This window comes from Typopeltis vanoorti, chromosome 14 (assembly GCF_054136105.1).
Source record: "Typopeltis vanoorti isolate ZY-2024b chromosome 14, IOZ_Tvanoo_1.0, whole genome shotgun sequence".
Classification (NCBI taxonomy): domain Eukaryota; kingdom Metazoa; phylum Arthropoda; class Arachnida; order Uropygi; family Thelyphonidae; genus Typopeltis; species Typopeltis vanoorti.
Genome location: NC_143562.1, coordinates 65216710 through 65237252, shown reverse-complemented (window position 1 = coordinate 65237252; position 20543 = coordinate 65216710). Strand labels below are relative to the sequence as shown.

Here is a 20543-nt window from a genome sequence, read left to right as displayed (position 1 = left end):
TTGCCCTCTTTGATACTTGAGATACTTGTAGTGTCTTCTTTACACTTCTTGGTGCTCATTTAGATATATTTTGCTATCTTTGAAATGGTTCACATATATATAGCAGTTATGCTTAGTCTATACTTGATATTCTTGTTTCTCCAACCATTTAATTTTATTTGCAATTCCCCCCCCCCACCATTTCATGCACTTTCTCACTGGGGAACATCAATAGTTTCCAGGTTTGAATTTATAGCCTGTTGATTCAGGTCATCCACTGTTTCATGAATTTTTTTAAATCTTACACCGCTCCGCATCTGCATTTTGTAGTTCAGCATTTTTAGTTTTGAGTTCCTTAATTTCTTGAGTTAGGGCAGCAAAGATAAAAATCCTACTTAAAATCCCACCTTTACTTTTCTATGTAATGATTTCAGTAATAAATGAATATAGGACTACTCTATCTCCAAGACGTTAACCATGAAGCTATCCCTTGTATTTGAATTTCTGCATATATCTTCTTTTGATCAAGTTGCATTTTGAAATAGTCCAGATTACAGAATATTCTGTCAACTTGACATATAGAGTTCTTTGGAAGAAGACTAAATCCTTATATAGTAGGAATATTGTGGAAAAACTAAGTAGAGCATCTCTGAATGTTTCAATAAAGAATTACCATGAGTAGGCATTTCTAAATAATTATAATACTGGAATTAACTCACGTAAATTATTATTTACGTGATGTACAAAGCTGATGGAGCAATAACTGACCTATCAGCGTTGTACTTGAAGATGCCCGTGATACTCAGGCAAAAATTATACTAATAAATAATAATTTACATGAGTTAATTCCAGTATTATAATTATTTAAGCATCTATAAATAATGCATTCATTTTGTGATTATATTCTCTAGTATTGAGGATAAGTGTGTGTTACTTTTATCAGTCTTACTCATGGCTGTTTATGGAATGATTTTATAATGAACTATTTTTGGAATCAGCATTAGATTTGAAAACAACTAATCAAACCTAAATAAATTTGGTTTTATATGAAGAAATGGTCATTCTTAGCCCTCTAGTGATGCCTATAGAGAGCATTCCTCTTAGGACTTCATGTTTTCGGTGTAATATCTTTCACATATTTTTTGTGTGAATTGTTACTGGAATCGTTAAACTAAATCATAAAGCTAATTCCATTAAACTGTATAAACTCCAGAGCAGAGTTTCCTAGATAATCTAATCCAAGCTTTTCATGGTAACATACTATAGGTTTACAACCTTTTATTTATTTTATTTTTTTACATTAAAAGAGGTTATGCTAATTGGGGTCAAAACTCCCAACTACAACTTACTAGGTACAATGCAAGGATGAAATAAATTTACTATACTATTGTAATTTTATTTATTATACTATTATATAATAAATATAATAGTATAAAATATAAAGAAACTGTCTTTCTTGTCCTACGAATTTTCTATAGTGAGACTGTATAGTATTAGTGTTGCACAGTGTTTTAGTCAACTGTATAGTATTATGTTTGATTTTTATGTATTTTTTTTTAATATGAGACTTTCACCATGAAAGGTTGTTAACCTATAATAGTACATTTAGTATCATGGGTGGGCTCAGGGCATGACAAATTATTCACAATCATACTCACCCAAGAACCCCCTCCTACTTCCATTTTATTTTCAATATGTCCAAGTAAGTCAATAGGGGGTTCCATAAAGTGATGTGCTGCATCATTGTTTCTTCACTAAACAACGATGCAGCCTTTTGAAACCTTTTGAAAAGCATGCTCATGCAAAGCTTTTCTGAATGACTTAAAATTATTTCTTTAAAATATTAAATTACTTATGCTATGAAATATACACTGTTTGGAAAGAAGTCAATGGACACCACAGTGTAAGGAACAAACAGCCATGGTGCCCACCCTAATAAGATGTAACCTCACTCTTCTGGGATGACTGCAGCAATCCTATGGGGGCATACTTTCTACAAGCGTATGATAGTGATAAATGGGAATTTGGCCCATTCTTTCTGTAGGTAGGCATGTAATGTGATTACATGCCTGGATTGTTGTGGGATATACATCCATTTACCTCACTCAGTGTTCCAGTTCATACCACAGATGTTCATTAAGGTTGAGATCAGAGCTCTCTGGAGACTTGTCAAGTGTAGTGATGTTCATGTCCACAAACCATGCAGTTACAGCAGCTGCCTTATGAGACAGTGCATTGTATTGCTGAAAGAGAGAATGGTCAATTCCATAGAAACACCACAAAGTAGGAAGCAGCATTACATTGCGTTGTCAAGAATGTTCAGATGCCTCTTGGAGTTAAGTGTTAGTGGCACCACAAACAGAGGTCAGAGGCTAAACCAAGAAATCTGGATCATACGATCATATTGCCACTTCCGAAGTTCATAGTTGGAGTGCACATTCTGGTAAGGGATGTTCATCAGGCATCTTCCACACTCGTCCATCTGCCCAGAGAGGTTGTAGCATGATTCTTTGCTCCATAACACAGTTTTCAAAGCTTCCGTCTCCCACTGTACACACTCTTTGTTCCACTGAAGACTATACTGCATGTTGGTTCAGGTAATGTGAGGCCTGCATATTGCAGTCCTATCATGGAAACCCGTGTTGTGAACCTTAATGAATGTTTTTGTGCAGATTCGTTATGTCAATGCTCAGAACTCTCCAGTCAATGTCTCAGCCAACGGACGATGGTTTTTACATATTATCCTTTGCAGCTTCCTACAGTTACACTTAGTGAGTGTGGCGGGTCATTCACTGCAGGTAGCATTTGCAGTTTACTCCCTACGCTTCCATCTCAGTATGCTATTACTGATAGTTGATCTGGGATGGCCCAGTTTGCCAAACAGATATGCCCGCAACATAACATCCTATCACAATGCCTCTTTCAGACTGAATAATATATGCACGTAAACACAAGAAAGATATTTAATTAACCAAATATTTCAGTCTGGAAATAGCAGACCATCTTCAGTGGCACTACAAGAACAGTTTAAAAAAAAAAAAAAAAATACAAGGTGGAATACTAACAATAGATCATTTAAAAATAGAACAAGCCACGTGATGTTATATCACTAAGTATTAAAGGGAATATTTTTAAGCAGAGACATGATTGAAATAAAGATATTAATTAATAATATTAAATAACATAAAATTAATATGAATTAATGAGTTATCCTGATTAGACTTTCCCAGATTTTTGATATAGATATACAGTCATTCCGATTCAGGTTAGGATGGTGGAGTAAGGCCTCTACACTTTCTTTGAATAAACGTTCAAATTTATAACGGGATCTATGTAAGAGGCGAGTTTTTGACCAAAGGATGTTGTGGTTAGTTTCAATCCCGTGCTGAGCCAATCCAGATTTTTCAGGTTTGTTGTGATGAATGGAGGATTGATGTTCTTGGATTCTTTTTTGAAGAGAACGTCCAGTTTGTCCAAAATAGGAGAGATCACAGTTGCAAGGAATTTGATAAACTCCAGGGAGAGATATAGTTGAGCGTTTGTCTTTAGGAGAAGGGAAAATGGGAAGATAATTTGTTAATAGGTGAGTATGTAGCTGTTAACTCATATTTCTTCAGAATTCTTGCAATAGGTTCTGAAATCCCAGAGATGTAAGGAATTGGAACTCGACATATTGAATCCTCGTTGTTTTGTGGTGGATTATAAGAATCGAGAAGATGTTGAGTACTCTTTTCGGAAAAGCCGTTGAGTTTCATGTGTTGTTGGATAGTAGAAAGTTCTTTCTGTAGCAAAATTCTTATCAGAAGAGCCAAAACAATTAGTTTTGGCTCTTCTGATAAGAATTTTATGATTCCTGTTTTTTGACAAGGATGATGGGCTGATTCTTTAACAATATATAACGACCTGTGAATATTGGTTTCCTGTAAACCGTAGTTGTAAGAGTATTTGAAGATGACCGGATGAGGAGAACGTCTAAAAAAGATAACTGGTTGTTTTCTTCCATTTCCATAGTAAATTTTATACGATGATGTAAGGAATTGATACTGTTTAAAAAAGAAGGTAAGGAGTCTTTGTTGTGCGGCCATACAGTAAAGATGTCATCTTTATATCTTACCCAAAAGGATGGTTGAGGGAAAATAGATGAGGACTTTTTCTAGATGTTCTAAATAAAAGTTGGCTAAAGCAGGAGAGAGAGAGAGGACTTCTCGTGGCCGTTCCTTCTACTTGGCTGTAAAATTTGTTTTGACATAAGAAATATCCAGAGTGTATTACAAAATCGAATAGTTTTATAGTTTTTAGATGTTCTCCTCATCCGGTCACCTTCAAATACTCTTACAACTACAGTTTACAGGAAACCAATGTCCACAGGTCGTTATATTCTTAAAGAATCAGCCCATCATCCTTGTCAAAAGACAGGAATCATAAAATGTCTTATCAGAAGAGCCAAAACTAATTGTTCTACTTCTAATTTGCTACAGAAAGAACTTTCTACTATCCAACAACACATGAAACTCGATGGCTTTTCCGAAAAGGGTACTCAACATCTTCTCGATTCTTATAATCCACCACAAAACAACGAAGATTCAATACGTTGAGTTCCAATTCCTTACATCTCTGGGATTTCAGAACCTATTGCAAGAATTCTGAAGAAATATGAGTTAACAGCTACATACTCACCTATTAACAAATTATCTTCCCATTTTCCCTTCTCCTAAAGACAAACGCTCAACTATATCTCTCCCTGGAGTTTATCAAATTCCTTGCAACTGTGATCTCTCCTATTTTGGACAAACTGGACGTTCTCTTCAAAAAAGAATCCAAGAACATCAATCCTCCATTCATCACAACAAACCTGAAAAATCTGGATTGGCTCAGCACGGGATTGAAACTAACCACAACATCCTTTGGTCAAAAACTCGCCTCTTACATAGATCCCGTTATAAATTTGAACGTTTATTCAAAGAAAGTGTAGAGGCCTTACTCCACCATCCTAACCTGAATCGGAATGACTGTATATCTATATCAAAAATCTGGGAAAGTCTAATCAGGATAACTCATTAATTCATATTAATTTTATGTTATTTAATATTATTAATTAATATCTTTATTTCAATCATGTCTCTGCTTAAAAATATTCCCTTTAATACTTAGTGATATAACATCACGCGGCTTGTTCTATTTTTAAATGATCTATTGTTAGTATTCCACCTTATATTTTTTTTTTTTTTTTTTAAACTGTTCTTGTAGTGCCACTGAAGATGGTCTGCTATTTCCAGACCGAAATATTTGGTTAATTAAATATCTTTCTTATTTACTTAAACGATATTTTAAATCTGCTATACGAGTAATGCTAAACTCGTATAGCAGAGCATATAAGTTTATATCGCTGTAATGTAGCCTGTTGGCTCTTTATATTTAAGTAACTTAATGGGTGCACCTTTTGGACAACTCGTATAGCAGAGTATATAAGTTCTTTTCGCTATACCCTTTGGTATTAATTGGTTTAGCTACCCACCGATGAAGCCTCAATAAAGGCTGAAGCCCATTGGGTAGTGACCTCCCACCATAATGTAATAACAGCATACATTTCCTAGGAAATGTGTTTTTACATTATGGAAAATACCAAGAATAGCGATCAGAGCAACGAGTTGCCCATGTTTGTACTACGTTCTAGGACTACTTGCGTTTAGCTCACGCTAGTATTCGCTGATACGCTTATAGTTTTTTATACTATATTCGCCGTGAAACTCTCTGATTCCAATCTTTGAGTTTCTTCAGTTTTAAAACAATGTGGGATCTAATATCTCCTTAATTTAATTAATGTTTATATCACCGAAATGAAGCCTGTTGGCTCTTTAAATATAAAGAGTATACAAGTTCTTTTCGCTATACGTATAGCAGTGTATATAAGTTCTTTTCGCTATACCCTTTGGTATTAATTGGTCTAGCTACTCACTGATGAAGCCTCAATAAAGGCTGAAACCAGTCTGGGTAGTGACCTCCCACCATAATGTAATAACAGCATACATTTCCTAGGAAATGTGTTTTTACATTATGGAAAATACCAAGAATAACAATCAGAACTTTACCCGCCTTTGCAACGAGTTGCCCATGTTTGTACTAAATTCTAGGACTACTTGCATTTAGCTCGTGCTAGTATTCGCCGATACTTTTATAGTTTTTTATACTATATACTATATTCGGCATGAAACTCTCTGATTCCAATCTTTGAGTTTCTTATTCGGTTTTAAAACAATGTGGGATCTAATATCCCCTTAATTTAATTAATATCTTTCTTATGTTTATGTGCATATATTATTCAGTCTTTATGTCACAAGTATCCTTAAAACATCAATGCCTCTTTCAAACTCCATTAGCTCCTTTCTTGCAACCATTTCATCTGGAGACACAGTTGCACTGACTTGGGAGCATCATATTCCTCGAATTTATACTGGCTACAAACACATGACCTATTACATGGCATGATACCCTTTGCCCATGGGGCAAGGGGTATCGTGTTGTATCTGTTGACTTCTTTCCAACCAGTGCATACATATAAACATGTTATAATTTTTGTTTCATTGCCATAACTTAACTGCTTTTCTGGGTGTTAACAACTCTATTTTCCAATCAATGTGGTGGATTTGAAAATCCCAGCATGATATGGATGTTTGCTATTTAGTTTGTAAGATTATTTTTGCTGCGCATTATGAGATCACCATAGTACTTGTTTGAAGGTCTTGAAAATGTTTTCTCTCTAGCAGTGTTGTCAGGTTATATAATCCTTAGCTGATCTATTGCAGTAATGTGCCTTCTGTTTTTCAAACTGTCATGGGTGGAATTATTATTAAAAAAAAATAATAATATCCAAACAGAATTATTGGTGTAAGCCAGTGTTTCCCAAAGTGTGGTATTCATATCTGGGGGGGGGGGGGGGTTCAAAAGGGTTTTTTTTAGGAGGTACTTTTTTTTTCTTCCCTAAATTGATTACAGCTTTTAACTTTTATATTTTTGTAGCTGTATTGTCAAAGTTAAGTTCAGATCTATTGTATAAGTGATTGTTCAGTAACTAAAAAAAACCAAAGGAAGTTTTAAACAAATTGTGTCTGTTTCCAAACATCAAGTGAATTCCATTAAGGCAGCTTCTGTTTAATTACACGATCACTTCCGTCCTCATGGCTAGGACTATTTGCATTAAAATTTTAAATTCAAATAATTCAAGCTACGCAGTTGGAATTCTGCTGATTTTATGAATAAGTCCGCACGACTAGCCTAGTGGCTGTGCGCTTCGCAACCATATGCTTGGGGAAGGATTGTCCTAGGTTCGATTCCCGTCAGTGACGTGAGGAACTGAAGGATCTTCCTCAGCCATAGCCAAGTTAGCCGGTCTTGGGCATGGACAGTAGGGTTTTTCTCCCTAGTTTATCTGGGTTTTTCATCCCGCAAAGCAGGCAAACCGGCCTTGAGAAACAGTAATAATAATCATCGATCTCCTGATATGTATCCCTAAGAAGTGTTCAGGTTACTATGACAGCACTACATGATTAAGAATCATTTGCATCTTGCATTATAACAGTACTCAGTGATGTGTTCACCACCCATGCATGTTTATTTGTGTTTGTGTCACAAGTTGTCCTCTTAATGCAGAGATTCTATATTTGTAATTTTACCCATAAATGGCTAAAATTACAATATACTATTGTATATATATATATACAATATTGTATATATGCAATATATATACAATTCTAAAGCATGTATATTGACAGTTGTTGGAAGTTTCTCCACTTGGTTATACTATAAATTAAAGATACCAAGAAATTATATATTTGGTCTTACCTTAGTAACTTACTTAATTTCTATAATAAAGTAACAGTGGAGTTGGATGAAGGAAATCCTTACTCGGCGATACTGCTGGACTTTGCAAAAGGCATTTGATAGGATTCCATATGCAACTCTGTTGCATAAATTGGAGCAAATATGTATGGATCTGAAGCTGGTGATTTGAATTAGAGAGTGGTTGATGGACAGATATTAAAGAATGGTTTATGGAGAAGCTGAGTTCAGGCAGGTGACTAGTTGTGTACCTCAGGGCTTAGTACTTGGTCTTCTGTTGTTTAATTTGTACATTAATGATATTGGAAATAATTTGACAGGAAATATCCACTTGTTTGCTGATGATGCAATTTGGAAAGAGTGATAGTCAATGAAGGTGTGATGTAGATATCTTGCGGGATGACTTAAATATGCTTACTGTATGGGCAAAGGTAAATGGCTGTCAGTTTAAAGTGGCTAAGTGTAAAGTGATGCACTTCAGGAGGATGTGATCACATTCTGTGTACTATATTAATGAAATTGAACTGCAAGAAGTTGATGAGGCCAACGGACTTGGGGATTGTTGTTTACGGAGAACTTAAGTTTAGAGGGCATATTGCAAGGATGACAGCATGCCCTCTAAACTCAAAACAGTGCAGCACATCAAATTACATGGTTCATGAAGAACACCCTAACAAGCAGGGATAGGAAAATTATTGTTCCACTTTATAAGGTCACATCTAGACTATTGTGCACAGATCTGGTCACCTGGATTTCTTGGTGATAAAGAAGTGTGGAGAGGATCCAGAGCGAGTAACAAAGATTGTTGCAGGTCTGTGGGCTCCAAAAACTAGCTCATAGGTGTAAGAGAGGAGATATGATAGAAGCATGTAAGTTATTAAAGGGGTTTCTATGGGATGATTGATACTACTGACTTTTTTTTTTCTTTCCTCAGAGTGCAGGAAGGAAGAGAACAAGGGATTATCCCTAGAAATTGTGTAAGAGTGTGGTTAACAAGGTTGTTGAACTAGATATTTTGCTTGGAGGGTGGTCATCAGAATCACCATGGAAACCAGGAGACCAGACTTGTAAGGTCTTATCAGGGCCTTGTAAAGAGGCAAAATGACATCCTTATCTTTATGTGAACATTTGTTTCAGCATTGCAATTATATTTTGAGTTGTATTTGCAATCTTTGCTACATGGCCCATGAACTTCAGCTTGCTATCTACTAACACTCCAAAGCCTCATCAGTTGTTGAAAGCATAATCCCACCAATATAATATGACATTGAATATCTAATCGTGCACATAGTGTTCATTTTTCAGAAATGTCAAACTCCGAGCTGCAATGCAGTGTAGTTCAGTAAAGCCAACAAGAAAAGTGTTTCATGAATTTGGAAATATTTTGACCTTCAATACAATGTTTGCTTAAGTTTGAGTAGTAAATGTTTCCCTATAAATACAAGCTTTCATTGTTCCAGAATTTTTCTAAACATGATAAAATAAGATGACTTAAGTTAGTCACATGAGGAAAATGGAGAAACACAATGTTCTGTGAAACTTTTTTTTTTTTCAGATAAAGCTTAGTTTCACTTGCACAGAAACGTATACAAGCCATATAGCCACATCAGGTCATGGTTTAGTTGAATATGTTTTCTTCAATGAAACTCTCAATCTAACTATAAATGTACTGAACTTGCTTCTACTTTTCATTTGTATTCCATCTACGTCAGGTTCTCTAGGACATCCTTCCTCAGTGCTCCCAAACAATTACTGGCCTGGTTGGCTGAGTGGTTAGCATATCCACTCTCCAGCCAAAAGGCTGTGGGTTTGAATCCCGTCGTTGACATGGATGTTTGGGATTGTCTGTGAAAATACTAGCGGTGGTGATGGGTGGTAGATGGCATCGGTGTAGATGATGATAGTAGTTGCTGTTTGTTGTGCGTGGTGAATTAAGTGGTAGAGACAGTGAGTTGTAGAGTAGGTGCCCTCCCTCGATGAGTCTTTGAACTCCTTGGAGGTGTCATATAATAATGATAATACTAATTACAACCTCCAGATTTTCAAGAATTGTCAACAGAATTTCTTCTTTCCTAATCCTCACCTACATTCTGTATACACTAATAATCTTCTATAGGTTCTTCTACATCTTGTGTATCAAACTGATACATATAAAATTAACCAAACAAATGGATGAAAAAAGAATGAAAGTTTCTTCCTAGAAACTTTTTTTTTTTTTTTTCTCTTGCTGTCTTTTTTCTCTTGCTTCACTGTCCTATGAAGACTCGTGTGTCTATGCTCTATGGATACATTCTTCTTCATCAGCCATTTTCTGTCCACTGCTGGAAGTTCTCCCTCCATTCAGTACTATATTGCACTTTTCTATACCACCGAGTTTCAGTCATTTCTTTTATCTCATCCCACCTTCACTTGGGTATTCCTGTAGCTCTCTCTCTTTCCATCTCTAAGATACCATTCAGATATCAACTTCTTCCATATTTTGGGTGTTACGACTTGCAGCATTACCTACCCATTGCCATTTGGATCTTTTAATGGCTGCTACAATGTCTCTCACCCTGGTCTGAGCTCTGACCTTAGTATTGCACTTTATAGAGAAAGTGAAATACTTAGGTTATACTGAGTATTGATCTTTCCATTTTCCTCTGGGTAATCCTCAACTTTCTAGTCAATTTTTAGCCAAAGTCCATGTTTCACTTCCATATGTCATGACTGGAAGTATACAACTGTCAAATATTTTTTCTTTTAAAGCAGATAGAGATATTTTCTTTGAATGATTCACCATGTTTTCCAAAGGCTATCCTACCTAGTTGAATTCTATGTATAATTTCTTCTCTGCAGCCCTCCCACTACTGTGATCTTTGTCCTAGGTAAACATAAGAGGTTACAATATAAATTTTTTAGGTGTTCTGCTTGTACTAACTTTTTGGTGATGTATTTATTATGAATTATTTTTGTTTTCTCTTTGTTTACACTTAATCTTTTCTTTTTTACTTTCTGCTGATTCTATTCATTGATCATTTGTTAAAGTTTTTTTTTTTTTTTTTCCAGCGGTTCCTCAAAAAACATTGTCATCAGTAATTATAGGTAATTTAGTTCTTTCTATTTAGTTCAGAGGTTGATTAATCAAACTTTAGCATGTTAGTACTGTGTACGGTTAGTGGGTTGGGAAAGGGAAAACTTGTTTACATTTGATTTAAAAGCCTGTATATTGTATTCCTTGGGAAACATATCAGGGAGAAAACTGTTCCATAATACACCAGCAGCAGGGATGAAGGAGGAGGAAAAGAAACTTGTTCTGTGGGGCTTCAAGGTGTACTGTGAAAGGATGTTGGTTGGCGGCAGCTGCACATGTTTCAACAGACTTAGTACTGAGTGAGAGAATCATTGATGCTATTTCAGATGAACATTTTCCATGGAAATATTTATAGAATACACATATTGCAGAAATCAAAAACCTTTGTAAAAGTGAGAGGAGTGAGTTGGTAAGAGATGGGTTATTAATCAATCCAGTTGCCCTCCTCTGTATTGAGTTAAGCATTTTGAAGGAGCTCTTAGGGGTCCCATTCCAAATGTGACAGCAGTATTCAATTCGTTTACTATAATTCCTCTATTTTTCCAATCCAGAATTTTCAAAATTTCTTCTAGAGCTGTTGTAAATAATGAAAGACTTTGCAGCAAGCTATAATTTTATCATCTTTTGGAAATTAAGTAAAAACTTTTCTAAAAAAATATTTTAGACTGTTACTTGAAACATTTTTGCCAACATATGAATACACATGAATGCATATTATTATTATTATTCAGGCCTGCATGGAGTCAAAAGACTCATTGTGGGAGGGCCTTCCTAGCAAACACAAAGTCTATCATACCACTCCTTGAATTCATTGACCATTCTTGCTCTCACTACTTTATCAGACAATGCATTCCGTGGTTCAATCACCCTCCATGCAAAGAAACCACTCCTCACACTCTTCTCACAGCTTCCTTTTGCAACTTCCAAGGATGGCCCCTTGTCATCACTTCTTCCCGCTGTTCCATTCCACCAAGCAAAAGAACTCCCCAGTGTCAACCCTGTAACTACCTCTCAACAGTTTAAAAGTCTCAATCATATCACCTCTCCTTCTATCTACCAAACTCTGCAGTCCACATTCCCTCAGCCGATCCTCATAACTAACATTGTACAGTCCTGAAACCATCTTTGTTATCCACCTCTGTATCCTTTCCACAGTTAATTTATTCCCTTCAAATCCTGGTGATCAAATTTGAGAACAATAATCTAAGTGTGGTCTGATTAGGGTCTTATACAATGGAACGATAACTCTATTATCTCGGCAGGTCTCAGTATTGCAGCAATCCTCTGGGTTACCATCACCACCTTTGCAATATGTTCCCTGAATTTCAGTTTTCTATTAATCTTCACCCTCAGATCTCTTGTCTCCCCCACTTGCTCCCATGCAGCTCTTCCAATCAAGTATACAGCCTCCCATTGATGTATCCCAAACTTCAAGCCTTTACATTTTGCTGCATAACCCCCCCCCCCCTCATTCTCCTATCTGTCTAGTTTATTCAGATCTTCTCGCATGACTACTGCACCTGCACTATTACTAATAACCCTTCCCAGCTTCACATCATCTGCAAACAACTGAATATCTCCCTGCAATTCATTGAAAATATCATTGATATAAAGGTTAAACAATACAGGTCCCAGTATTGGTCCCTGTGGAACCCACTCGTAACCTTTTGTCTCCTTGATATTTCCCCACCATACACAACTCTCTGATACCTATCAGACAGCCAATCCTGAATCCAATTGACTAACCCAATATGTGCTGCAACTTAAATATCAGCTTATCATATGGCACCCTGTCAAATGCCTTTGCAAAATCCAAAAAAATGGCAGTATATGTCTATCCCTCATCAACTGCTCTTGTCACTTTATTATAAAAGGCAATCATATTAATAAAGCAAGAGTGCCCCTTAACAAATCCATGTTGACTCTCACAGATAACATCACCCTCATGTGTCCAACACTGTATGCAATCTCTCACTAATTTCTCCAAGATCTTAACAACTACTGATGAAACACAAACTGGCCTATAGTTAGACACATCCAGTCCTACCACCCTTATGCAATGATACTGTCTTACCCTCCTTCCATTCCTTGGGTACCTCTCCCATAGCCAGACTTTCATTGAAAAGCCAGGTCAACGGAGCTGTCAGTTCTTTAGCACATTGTCTCAAAACCTGTGGTGACATACCATTCAGTCCCACAGCTTTACTGACATCCAGGGTACTCAATATTTGGAACACACTCTCCTCTTGCACCTCTAAACCTCGAACCTGCCCTATCTCTCTAGTATTAAAACTTACTTCTCCAGGATGAAATTCTCCAATAAAATGTTTATTGAACAACTCCACTATATCCTCTGCATCAGTCACTCTATTCCCATTTTTATCCCAAAATGTCATTCTTCCACAATCATTTCTCTTCCTACTGGCCATGTAGCTAAAAAATTCCCTAGAATTTTCTTTGGATCTTCGCACTGGAATATGAGAAGAGATTGGCACTCTTCTCGTATTCCAGTTGTTCCTTCCATACCATATTAGTCACTCTCCTGGCCTGAGTCTTATATTCCTCATGCATCTGCTCTGCACCCCTCTTCTTATATCTCTGCCATAATCGCTTTTTCACCTGCAGTTCCTATTTGATATTGTTTGTCATCCACTTTATACCAAATTGTGTCCTCTTCTTCACTCATGGAATGCAGCTTACTATTGCTGCTAACAAATATTCCTTCACAATTTCCCAAGCACCAATGGTATCCTGGCCTTCCAATTCTGCCCTCCATGGAACTGCCCCAAGTTGATATCTAAGACTGTTATAATCACCTGCCTTATAATTCCACATATGTTCCCTTTTCTTTGATACTCCTGCATTCCTATTCATCTTCCAAGTCAAAACCACATGGTCACTCTCTCCAACTGGGGGGAGAGATGTCATCTCAGTTATTATCAGCTCTTCTGATGCTACGACCAAATCCAAAACTCTTGAAACTCTTGTTTCCTCTAAGAAATCTGTTCCTCAAGAATTCCAGAAATTCCATTCCCTTATTACTACATGCATTTTCCTCTTCCCAACTTATACTGCTGTAGTTAAAATTTCCCATAGCAATCATGCTTCTTGCACTTGCCAAGTCCAACTGCCTAAACATCTCCTGCTCCCCACCCTCTGTGCTCCTTGGCTTGTAGCAACATCCCACTAAATATCCTATCTTGTCCACCTCTACCTCACACTATGCTTTCAAAACCATTAGTGTCACTTCCTTCCAAAGCCTCCACTATTAGAGGACATAAGTCATCATTTATCATAAGCAGTACTCCGCCACTGCGTTTTTCCTTCCTATCCTGCCGAAAAATGCTGTACCCTGCTACTTCTATTCCTGTTATTGTATCATCTTCCGTCAACCACATTTCAGAGATCTCAATAATCTTTGGCCAGGCTGATGCTATCAGCGCCACCAATTCATCTCCTTTATTCAGCATACTCCTGGCATTAGTATAAAGCATAAAAATGTCATTGCTTCTATACCTATCATTATCCCCTCCAGACTCTACTGGACTCAGTGTTATCTGATGTTGTTCCCCTTCCCCTAAGTATCCATTCCCACAAGAGGCCACCCTTAATACCATCCACCCTGGGAATTCTAGTTTCCCTGCATTGACACACCGACTTGTTCAGAAACAGCAATCTCTCCAGATGCCTACATCCTTCCTCATTCAAATGTAAGCAGTCTCTCACATAGAGTTCTTTTCTGTTCTCAAATGCCCTCCAAGCATTCACATATTCCAATCCTCTCTTCTGAACATTCTAGCTATTATGCTATTCGTTATTACTGCTCTTCTGCTCAGCTCATCATTATCACAGACACACACACACTTTCCTCTCTGCATTTTCTTTTGTACAACCTCAAGCATGAGTCTCAGATCGCTTGCCACCTGATTTTCACTGCCTCTCAAGTCATTCGTACTCACAATCATCTCATCCATCCTTTCACCCCGCTTAATTGCCATAGCCATACTTTCTATCATTCCTCCAAGCAAACACTCTTCACATTTGAGCAGTGTTATTGAAGTAAAATCTGTGTTTCCTCAGAGATGGATGAGTTTTCAAAATTTGGAGCTGCCCCTTTGTGCTAATTGTACAAATGTACTAATCTAAGGTAAATAATTAAAACAAGTAACAACATGTTGTCACAAGACTATTTATTACTATATGGGATTATATCAGAAAATATCAAATAACATAGTTTTATGAAAATTAATGGAAATGAACCAAATATCCATCACAGTGATTCAGACATGGACAGTGTCAAATCTGCAAAATCTCAAAGGCAACCCCAGCCAAGGTTTGAGACATTTATGATGATGTGATTTAATTGTTAATCTTAATGAAATATATACAAGAAATCATGAACATTAGTTGTGGGGTGCAAGTACTATAATCATAATTCTGCACTGACTTAATGGAGCTGCCTTGTTCTTATGCCAATTTGTTCAGTGATCGTTTTACATACATGCAACGTATAACTCAATTTTCATAATCTAAAACTCAACCTATAACACAAAAACTGAAAATGGAGCTGCCTCCATTTTGCACCAATGTCTTCAATTTTGATGAAATGGTAGCTCTCTAACTCTCTTTTTTATAGGAAATTTCATATTTATTCCTGATTTTTGTATTTGTTAATTTTCATATTTATTTCAGTATATCACAATATAAATGTCATTGCATTTCACCACCCAAGTAGAAAATGACTTGTTTAGTACACTGAGTGTTTACCATTACTGTTACATTTTCCAATTGCTAATATCCCTTTATTATTACTACTTTATCACTGCTGAGTATTCTGTTTAGTATATCTAAACTGTGGTATTTAGTGTTATGATTGATGATTGGCTACACCCATATTGCAAATGTGCACATTGTTTACTTTTGCTTTTCTTTATTTTTCCATTAGACACTTCCATTAAGGAAAGGGTGCAGAGACACATGGCGGCCTCTAATGAACTGGAAGCAGCAAGACATGCAAGAGCCCATGAAAATCGTGATGCAGTGACAAATAACATTCATCCTTATAAAAATCATTCCAAGCACATAGAAACAAATGGTGATAAAGAAAATTATGAAAACATCCCTCCTTCACCTAGAAATGAACCAAATATTCATCACAGTGATTCAGACACGGACAGTGTCAAATCTGCAAAATCTCAAACCAGGCAACCCCAGCCAAGGTTTGAGACATTTATGATGACTGGTGATTTAATTATTAATCTTAATGCCAAAACAAGCAATTCTCCTTTTGTGTTGCCTTCAAATAAAAGAGTAGATAACTTACCATTTGGTCAGTCCTCAACACCTGCAAGTCCTGAAGAAGGAGACTTCAGGATTAGAAATAAAGCCCCAAAGCGAGAAGCATCTAATTTTCGCAGCCCAGTGGCTGAGAAAAAGGGAAATTATAGCTATAGCAGTAACTTTGTGCGAACATCAAAAAGTGAAGATCATTTGCAGAATGCTTCTGTAGCTGCTGTGGATATAGACATTGAAGATGATATAACCACATCACTTCATACACTTTTGGACACTAAGCATGATAATTCAGCTAATGATAGAATAGTTTGGACTTATAATGCACCTGTGCCATTGGAGGAGAAAACACCATCCAGCCCAACTTGTAGTAGCCCAACTTCTCCAAGAAGTTTTTCTTCTTCTTCCAGTAAAACAGATTCTCCTTCAAAGATAATCAGTCCTAAAAAGAAGTCATATTTTTCACAAGACAGTGGTGACCAAACAAACATTCCATCAAAATACAGGGATAGTAAACCCTATGAGAACGGTGGAGACAGAAATCACTTACCTCCAAGTGAGTCTGAACTAGGTTCACCAATTGAAAATCATTCTCCATCTGAAGAACCTTTGCGAGACGAAGTTTGGGTTGCACAACTAGATACAAAAGAAACTGTTATCAATCACGAGCTAGTCAAAGAAGAGTCCGAAGCTCAACTTGAAACAATGTTTTCCACAAGTACTAAGCAGAGACAGGTACCACGAACTATCCAACCGAAGCAGGATGGTGTAACAAACATTATTGTAGATGAAAATAAAATATATGTGAAAGTGTTTCCAGAGAAAACAATTTCAGAAACTAGGAGTGTATCTCTGTCAAAAAATGACAGGATTCAAAATAATACACAATATGTGCCAACAGCAGATGAAAAGCAAGAACAGAGAGAAAAGTGTGACGATGATACATCAACTGTTGATGAGGACCCTCATCATAGCCCATCACCCCCAACAGATGATGAATCAGATATAGACAGTCTTCATAGTTTTCATTATAGTCCAAAGGCAGTTGATATGCCTTCTGCATCTCGGCTTGCTAAGAGGCTTTATTATCTTGAAGGGTTTAAGAAGTCAGATGTCTCAAGGCATCTTAGTAAAAAGTAAGTAGTTTTTATCATTTCAACTTACTTTTGTTTTTTAAATAACTTTTAAACTTAAAAAGTAATTTTCTCTGAATTCAGTTGTACTTTTAAAATTGCAAAAAGCTGAGTTACAAGTTAACTTGTGATCTGATGTAAAGTGCTTTGTTCATTATAATTTATGAAGGAGGAGGAGGAGTTTGGGGAATTCTCAACGTTGTGAATATCATCAAAAAAAAAAAAAAAACAGTATGTGACTTTTTGAAGCTTAGCAGCTTTATCCACTTCATTAAAAGATATTGTCTAGAGATTTTACTTCTGCTTGTAATTATTATTATTATTATTATTATTATTACCACCCCAAGACCTCACAGAGTCAAAGACTCTGGGAAGTCCTTTTATCACACACACAGCTCATCATACCATGTTTTAAACACATTCAAACTCTTTACAGACACCATATTCTCAGGCAAAGCATTCCAATCATTCACAACTCTGCACGAAAATGCAGAGTTGTGAATATGTTGTAATATGCTGATTTTCAGTTAAAATTTTAAGATTGATGTTTATAGAAAGTAGAAAAGGAGAGGAACATATATACATTGTGAGAAAAGTCATTGGGTATCTTAGCTAACCACTTAATAAATTCCTTGGCTTATGTGGATGCTTATATTATGGAATATAAATAACATTCATGTAAAAGGGACATGTAGTACACAGTAACATGGTGCTATGCAAACATATTGATTTAGAGAAACAACATACTAAGAAAATGAGTTCCTTCAGTTGCAAGGAATAACTATCCTTGTGTGTGCGACAGAATGAATACAAGGATTGAGTTATGGATTTGGCAGCATCCTTCATGAAAGATATTGTGAGTGTAGTGTGTGTGTTAGTTTTGCCAATGGTTAATAAGAGTGATTTGAAGTTATCAAGCATTTAAGGATTTCAGTGAAGAAAGCTTAGATGTAGAACTATAGAACAAGCATGAAGTGCATACAGAGTCTTCAAGTAATATGAAGAATTAAAAGCTGCTAAGATGAAAGCACTTTGCAGTACTTAGAAATAGTTTGAAAACATCACTGTTCAACCACATAACTATAGTATCTATTTTTATAGAGTTAGTATAAAACCTCAGTATTTTCATATTTAGATACTCTTAATTACATAAACTTAATTTGCTAAAAGCAAAAAACTTGTATCATTTTCAAATAATAGTTAAGCTTTCCGGTCTCTTGCCAAAGCTACTGTCATAACTTTTAACCAATCTCTCTTTCGCCTCTTTTGCAATTTGGAAATATGTTTTTCATTGTTTTTTTTTTAAACATTGAAAAGTTAATCAGTGCTTAATTTTTACAATTTACCTAGTAATATTTTAAACTTCATTGTGTGAACTGTGTAGATTATATCTACATGTGAATTCTTTACGTTAATTTGCCATCAATATCCAAGACCATAATTAAGTGTACATTTTTCAACGGTATTCTTCAAAATTAATCAGGTATCTGATATTTCGGATTTTTACATTATTTACTTTTATCCTAAACTTCCTCTAGGTTTTTTTATGGACCAATCCATTATTAAACATCTTTTTTGTCAACATTTGCTCTCTCCCGTTCAGTTAGTGGCTACACCATCTTAGATTAGCTCTGCTCATACATTCTTCAATGTTAACTGTATCAGGCTTCTTTCAAATATTTTCATTAGAAAGCAATGCCATTTGATTGCTTTCCTAATTTACTTCAGAACTACAGATATGTGGTCCAATAATTGATTATTGGTTCCACCACCATCACATAAGCTCCTCTTTCAGCTAATTTAGTGTTTTTGCAAATTTATCTCTTATTTCATATTAATTTATTCAGCTGGCTGCTTGCGATATTAACTTTTTTATTTTATTTAGGTTATTTTATTACAGTGTTTTCAAATTTAAATTGCTATCTTTACTAAAAATTGTACCTAACTAACTAACTGTACCTAAATTGTACCTGAATTATTTTGCATGTTCTATAGGTTGTCCATTGAGAATGAATTAATATTTTTTTTTGTTGAACCATTTTTATAGTTTGTGTCTTTTTACTTCTGATTTTTATCCCAAAACTTATTATAGCATTTAATCATGCAGATTTGTACTGGATTTAGTTAGGAGAACAGAACAATGGTGGCCGAGATGTCTTTGTTGGAGAACTTGATATGAGAGAGTTTTTTTTTTTTTCCAGTGGTGTGTGTGTGTGTGTGTGTGTGTGTGTGTGTGTAATCATTATGAAAGGTGAAAGATTTTGGAAGGTAGGTGAGACTGGTGAGAGAATATGTAAAGAGTGTTTTGATAGTGAGTGCCAGTTGCTCACAGGATAAACCATGATCTTGTATGATTGCAGAAACATCAGGTGAGTGGTAGAGCTGAGAAGAGAAAGAAAGAAAAGGTGCAAAGTAAGAAAAACGAATGTATGGGAGAAGGAGAATAGGAGAAAGTTTTTTATATGGTGTTTCTGATCAGAGGAGTGTGTAATGAGAGTGTGACCAAAACTTTGTTTCCCTGTCATGAAAATTAATGATAATGGTGAGGTGTTTAGGATACAAAGAAATAAAGTGAAAGAGTTTGATTATTTTGGCAGGCAAAAAGATTTGAAAAGTAAAATGCATGGCAAAGAGAAGATATGAAAGAATCATTGGAAGAAATGAACAAGAACAGAGAGTAAAGATTGTGAGCCTGCTCCCGCAGTGTGATAGAGGCACGTTGAGGAGGAGGGGGGGCATGACTGCAAATAGTCATTTGCATAGATTTCGCAGAAGGAATAATACAGTTTGTAGAGCTATGGACTGCATTTAACAGCTTAACAGCAATAAGGCCCCAGGCGCAGATGGAATCCCAGCAGAGTTAATTAAGGCCACAGGGAATGGAGGGATAAGGTGTTTCATAGACTGATTACAAGAATATATGGGGAGACAGGATCATGGCCTAGAGACTGGAAAGTCGGTTTCATACCACTGCATAAGAAAGGACCTCCCCTGATGGTAAAACACACAACCAAACTGACTTTATCGTTGTAAGCACAAGATTTAAAAGCTCCATCAACCTCATAAGAACCAGATCGTTTCCTAAATATTACCATTCTGAGCCGACATTGGCAGCGACCACAACATGGTCATCACAACTGTGAATATGAAAATGAGAGAAATATTACCTACAAAATCAACTTGTAAAAGATATAATATAGAAAAATTAAAAGATCCCCAAATAAATATAC

At 36.1% G+C, this 20543-nt stretch overlaps 1 protein-coding gene across 6 annotated transcripts in view; it reads left to right on the top strand.

The window, feature by feature from the left end:
• Nucleotides 1-20543, top strand: part of LOC150099548 (uncharacterized) — a 569663-nt gene that overhangs the window by 295110 nt on the left and 254010 nt on the right. For all 6 annotated transcript variants that reach the window (XM_090403425.1, XM_090403424.1, XM_090403426.1 and 3 more), the window contains one exon: nt 15834-17316. In XM_090403425.1, coding sequence (XP_090259551.1) covers nt 15834-17316 — 1483 coding nt within the window. The remainder of the gene's footprint in view (nt 1-15833; nt 17317-20543) is intronic.